This window comes from Cupressus sempervirens, chromosome 3 (assembly GCF_028749045.1).
Source record: "Cupressus sempervirens isolate cs-2001-9-10 chromosome 3, ASM2874904v1, whole genome shotgun sequence".
Lineage (NCBI taxonomy): Eukaryota > Viridiplantae > Streptophyta > Pinopsida > Cupressales > Cupressaceae > Cupressus > Cupressus sempervirens.
Window position 1 is genome coordinate 426,936,637 of NC_143120.1, and position 6,656 is coordinate 426,943,292.

The following is a 6,656-nucleotide window of genomic DNA, read 5'->3' on the forward strand; positions in this document are numbered from 1 at the left end:
ACTCTTGTAAAATATAATTTTGAGCACTTTGGCCATAAACAAGTATTGTTTCTTGTGCTAACTTCTTAGGAAAAAGATACAAATGATTATACAATTTATGACAAGAAAATAGACCTTTGCATTAAATAAAAATATGAAACCCCATTAAAAAATCACATCTATTAAAAACTGTGAAACACAATCAATTAAAATACTCACTTTTTAACATATGGAGGTGCTAAAGGATCAAATATTTCCTCTTCCTTATGCTTAGGTGGGTGCTAAAAGTGTTCATTACACATTATGGTGATATTTATTGAACCTTAGTATACAAAAAACATAAAAATAGGAATTTGATAAAAGTAAGGCACATGAAAAGAAAGTTTTTATCAATGAACTATAATTAATTTATTCCTAGTAATAGGGAAAGTGGTGCCAATTCATAAATGTAACAAAGAAATAAATAATATGTTTATTATAAATTGCTTTAAAAAACCTATAACAAAAGGAAATAATGGACTAGTAAAGTCTGGTAGGCAATGGCTATTCTTCACCTATTGATAAATAAAAAAGATCAAGAGAAATTCCATGATTTTTCTCCCTTTATCATATGCATTTGTATTCACAACATTTTTTAATATATTGTCTTTGGAATCTTGAACAATTTTATCATCTTTTTCAATAACAGAAACAATGACCAATGGTTTAAAACATAGTAGAATGCACATGTGTGAATAAAGATGAGGTCCGAGACTGTTAATGGCATTTTGTTCCTACATATGGAAACAAAACTAAATTTTTCTGGAATTCGTATGCACTTTCTTGGTCTAAATTGAAATTTATAAATTGATCTCTCTTTAAATTGATAAAGAATTTAGGAGTGTTCTTTTATATACTTTCAAGAAGACAAAGACATGCAGTCCATAGACCTAAAATAGTCTCTTTCCAACTTGCAACATTTATAGCTTGGAGAGATTTTGTCAGTTTTAAAAATCAAATCATCCAATTTAATGTTGATCAATATATAGAGAAAACTTAAAAAGGGACTAATTACAAAAAGTGTAATACATTTCTTATTTCACTTACCTTTAGGCAATAAGATCAGTGCAAGACATAATAAAAACACAAAAGACAAACACTAGTAAATAAGTTGAACTATATCCCTCAAAAGTTAAAAAGTTAACATTACCAATTAAACCAAATTAGAACATATCAAAAAGTTAGCTCTGCTATAATAAGAGAATAGTTAATCATACATTGTAGAATCCTTGGGGCAAGGTAAAACAATTAAAGACATAAAATTTTGTGCAAGGAGATTACCTCACAACATAAAAGTGATCAAATAATTTTTTTCCTAGTCACAAAGTCAACAATATAATATAGACAAAAGAAAAGGATATAATGCAAAGTTTTTAACATATTTCATGTACCATAGTATCTAGAACTCCAATCATTTAAAATAGTTACAAGTGAATTATATTTGTTTTTGGGAGCTTGTTTACTCTTCACTCAAAAGCATAGAGATTCTTTACACAGTTTTCATAGCCAAAAGACAAGGCTAATAAAGGGCATCTGAAAATTATTGAGCCATGATTTGTTTCCTGCGAGACTACAATTGTGATGATTATTGGCATTTTGGCAAAGGCTATTAAAACCTGCTGACTTATAATTGAACTGATATCCTAAATGTTTAGTTTCATCTTTCTAGTACTCCTGCTGCTAATTGCCAAATATTTTGTTTCCATTCCCCTATTTCAATTGTTATGTGGCTTGTTCTAATTACTTTCAGGCTATTTCAGCATTCTTTTCTTTTAATCATTTCAAATAGATTTATATCACAAATGCCATAGGGCCTTTGATCAATATCTACTCATATGATGGATATTTTATCCACAAGGTCAAAAAAATTTGGCATTGTTTAGGCATTACTATAATTCAGTTGTTTCTCTTTTGTATTGTGTCACCTATTTGTATTTTGCAAACTTATCTCCTCATAGTCTGCAAATGTTGCAATCGAACATGTAATATTAATTCATGCAAGAAATATTGAGTTATAAATTAAATCCATCATAATTAATGAGTTTAAGTGTATATACACATGGTGTTGTTGTTAATTTGAATCTGTCTTCTAATACTTAATATGTTGCTTATCTTTTGTGGTAAATCTTCTTCTACCAAATGTCAAACATATTGTTCCATGACTTATTTGTAAGTTTATCTTCCTGTTTATTACCATTTTCTTTTTCCATGATTTTTTTAGTGACATAATTGAATAGATTTATTACATCTTTAGAGGGATGGATCATAGAAGTATAGAGCTCCTGTATACTTCTAGCTTGGCTAATCTTTTTCTTGAAGGTTTGGATTTGGTGATGATAACCATATTTTCTTTCAATTGTACAATGATCTAATGGATGCAAGACATGTCTAAATGGGCTGATTTGTTTATATAAAGCTCCATGAATTATCTCCTTTCACGAATTGTTCTTTTTTCTGTCAACATGATTTTGAATGTGACACATCCATGAGAGGGTCCACAACATATTTTTGGGTAGAGATGTAGAAGTATCTAACACTTACATGTTTCTGATTTCATTAATTTTTTGTCTGTAAGTTTGGATTTGGAGATGAAAATACTATATACATATTATGTAGAAAATGGCTTCCTAGATAGAAAGCATGATTAAATGGATTGAAAATTGAATGATGTTCTTGAACTTGTTCATGGTGAAATCTAGACATTTGAATATGCAACTGTTTTTTCAGATCAGGGCTATTGAAAGCTATTGCAGTGTTGGATAAAATACACTCTTGTGTTCTATAAAGTTGGAGAGGTTTTCTATTTTTGGTTTTCAAAATAATCGTTTCTAAGCCATTTGCTGGCTAAATAACAGTTTAGAAAATTTTCATTCTAGTAGGAAACTTTTATCCAACTAAAACATTTCATTGCTTTCTACAAGAAGTTGTGTCTTAACAACATATATACCACTTTGTAATGTGTTGTCTTTGTTTGCGTTTTTGAATGTGTGAACACAGAATATCATTTTATGGTCCCACATTGCGTGTAGTCATTCGTAATGTTTTTAGTGGCTTGCAAATTGATTACTTCTCTTCCTGACCTCATTTTTTGAGTGAATAATCTGTATATTTTAAAGTGAAATTTATATAATCATTATTTGTTAATAATGGGGACAAATTGACTTGAAAGAGGGTCGATACCTTTTATCTGGTGCGTCAGATGGATTAGCTCTTGTTTATGATATTCAACAGGCTACAGGTTATGATGGAGGAGAACTTGTAGCAAAGCATAAATCACTCTTTGTAGTTGAGAAACAGTTGGAACATGGGCATCAGTATGAAATTTCATCAGCGTTTTGGTATCCTGTTGATACCGACCTTTTTGTTACCGATTCATTTGATCATCATATTAAAGTTTGTAACACAAATACATCCCAGGTACACTAAGGGGCTTACCTATATTACTCTTTCATTTAATTGTCTATTAGTTTATCTCAAAGTATTTATTGATAAATATATGTTGGATTTAGCTTGATTATGGATTTAAATGATTTTCCAAGTGGAAATTCAATTTAAGCTACCAGGAAAGGTTCATGGGGTTGCAATGTCTTGTATTTGAACAACTCACATGCTAATTGCAGCTAGAACAGAAGATGTTCAAGTTCGCTTGTGTGATGTGGCATCTTGAGCTTTCACTCATACATTGCCAGGCCACCGTGGTATACTTCAACTCTTATTTGGTTGTGTTTATACATTTTATAATTTATTTAGTAGGTAAAATAGAACCAGAATTAACAAACCACAAACTCTGATCAAGGAATTACCCTAGGAAAAGCCCTCTTCACAGAGGGAAACAACACAGTCCAGAAAACCTACAAATTTTATTAATATGTAAAAAAAAGTATTACAGAGCTCCAGAATCAGAGATTTTCAAAAGTCCATTAAAGACAGATAGAGACGAGCATACAAATATCAAAGACATTACTAGGTTGAAGGAATAAGAATGGACTAAGTTGTAATGGGCAGTTGGATTGCTAAAATGACATGTAGAATAAATGTTATCTCATTTAAAATATTCTAGTGTAGCAATATTACATTAATGGCCAATTGTTGACTTCTTCTATCCAATAAGCTCCATCCATTTAGATCTCCGTCGGGTATAATAACATCAAGAAAATGAACTGAAGATGATATTCAGGTCTTGTTCAAGAAATTATACACTATCATTTGATTTGAAGACCTCATCACAGTGATTTAGTCTGTTGAAGTGAAATCTGAACCAGTTAAACTAGCTGAGATAAAATAATCATGTTATATTAGGATAGCATTTCCAATATAGAACAAGTGTATTAATAAGAAAATGATGCACCCAAATATCAAGTCCTTCATGTCATAATAACACTAATAGTTGTTTCATTCAGATTCCAGATCATACCTAAAGCGAAGTTGCAAGAATAGTTAATGAAATGCAATTTACTGATGCACTATCCTTTGCCTTTGTCAATGTCAGAATTGTCTCTTTCAAAGGTTTTGACAATTATGAATATCTTTGAGCAAGAGGACCCATGTCAGATCATGCAACTCTAAGAGCACCTGCAAAAAACCCTGTCTCTTACAAGTTTAAGAAACTCAACCTGCATATCATAACCAGTAGTCTGAAAATGCCGTGATTGTAAACATAGAAATGATTGACCATCCTTTTATATCAAATAAACTAAAAATTATAATCAATGAGACCATCCCAATACTTGCTTTAGTTGAAATAGAAATATAAGATTTTCCTTATAGAAGTTTGAATTCCATTGCTTGATATTTTTAACAACCTTGAAAAACATGCCTTTGATTACCAATTTTTGCATCTCCAATACAAATTCAATTTTATCGGCATAATTGGAATTGAAACCACCCTAAATAAAATATCAAAAAGACTTGAGGGTAAGTATCTAAGAAAACATGATCTCTTTAAGGGCAAATTGATCTTGTTTATTCTCACCCGTACACGATCAAGAGTCTTACTACTGATGCCAGAAAGAAGCTAATTATGATCAATTTGTTTGGTAGAATCCACCAATAAATTCCCTTGTGATTAACTCTCATTATGTCTCCCTTTCCACCTCGGATGATTTTCCAGATATACTCCTGATTTATCAGTCTGATAAGTTCTGCTAGTACCGCAAGCTTCACCATCATGAACATGTTTGATTGGACATCTCAATTCGACATCGTGATGTTTCTTCTGTGAGCAATTTTCTGGAAGGTTGTACATCACCATGCCATTTGCAACGGTTTTAATAACTACCTACCCTTCCCCACTCCCAATGGTGATAGTATAAAATTCTATTGAGCAAGTATCATCTGGCTTGGTATTATCTGCAATCAACTTCAGTGATCTACTTGTGAGAGAGACATCTGAACTTGTCAGCAAAAGTCATATATTATGACAATTTGCAGTAATACCTTGCTAAGGAGAAATTATTTATTTCAAAGTTTATTGGCATATCAAAACTAACAAATGACACCACTTTGAAAATAAATCTTGCCTTTGCCTGAATCTATAAGTGACCTTACCTGAGGAGAAATTATGCCAGAATCTACAAGGCTTCTATATACACAATATTCTTGAACTAGGTCATCAGGTATTTGCATGTTCAACTTCATTCGGCTGAGTTCATTCTATGAGAAGAAATACACTTAAGAAAAGAAATTCATGCAAAAAACCTGTGACAGCTTATCAAAAACTAAATTTGCATTTTGAGTATTTAATGTTACAGGGATGTGTAGGCAAGAATATTGCACTTCCAACATGACAAAAGAAATTTATTGATCAGCATCCTCTTCCAGATTCTTATGGTTGATTCTCAATCAAACTTGTCTTTAATCAAGGATTTAAAAAAAGATGAGTTATCAGCACAAAACCTTCTTGAAATTTATCCTTATCTTTATACCTAATTACAATCTGCTGTGTGTTGTACTGAATTTTAAGCTTTCTATATTTCTTAAATGACACTGCAGGCGGCCACATGATTATCCCAGGATTGGAATTGCCTATATTCATATGGGATGCTACAAATGCAACCTATTTAAACCAGATACCCTACTTTAAAGGTAAGGGAGTCATTATTGAGTTCAAAGACGTCGAATAGGGTCTACATCATCAGTAAGCCAATGTAAAGATCATTCCTTCAGTATAGGATACACTCTCCCTTGCCCTGTAGACATCAATATGCATGACCCTATAATCAACTCTACCATATTCTACCACCAACATGTTTTAAATGCTTAATTTATACAGATCAACACCTATTCTTTAGAAGCAATTTACAATGATAGTTCAATGCAACAGATATATCATCCAGAGTTGCCAAACAATGCAATATTTTGAAGTGCAATATATTGACATCTACTCTAATACAATATGTACATAAGAGGCACTCCCAATATAAATACAGGTCCATTTGTCAATTCTTTTGAAGAAAAAAAATATTGCATTCTAGTTTTCTTCTCAGAAATTTTAGTCTATCTTATTTCCATCATAAATATGGCAGTAAATTGAACAGGGCAAAACTACGACACTTCTAATTACACCCCCAAAATGTGATATATTCTTTCCATAAGTATCAACATGTTCAGCAGATTTCATCCTACCTGAAAATTTGAAG

The 6,656-nt window shown here is 31.5% G+C and overlaps 1 protein-coding gene across 1 annotated transcript; it reads left to right on the forward strand.

Moving 5' to 3' along the window:
* The first annotated feature begins 719 nt into the window (after positions 1–719).
* LOC149566845 (WD repeat-containing protein ATCSA-1-like) lies at positions 720–6,021 on the forward strand. The gene is made up of 4 exons (XM_089816540.1): positions 720–789; positions 3,188–3,435; positions 3,639–3,716; positions 6,010–6,021. Exons 1-4 carry the CDS (start codon positions 720–722, stop codon positions 6,019–6,021), a joined length of 408 nt encoding a protein of 135 aa, XP_089672666.1.
* Positions 6,022–6,656: the final 635 nt, after the last annotated feature.

Excerpts from the sequence above, each read along its gene's own strand:
- LOC149566845 (XM_089816540.1), top strand. The coding sequence starts at position 720 with ATGAGGTCCGAGACTGTTAATGGCATTTTGTTCCTACATATGGAAACA. Across the intron at positions 790-3,187 it reads ACTAAATTTTTCTGGAATTC|AGGGTCGATACCTTTTATCT; the intron begins GTATGCACTTTC and ends TTGACTTGAAAG. Across the intron at positions 3,436-3,638 it reads GTAACACAAATACATCCCAG|CTAGAACAGAAGATGTTCAA; the intron begins GTACACTAAGGG and ends TGCTAATTGCAG.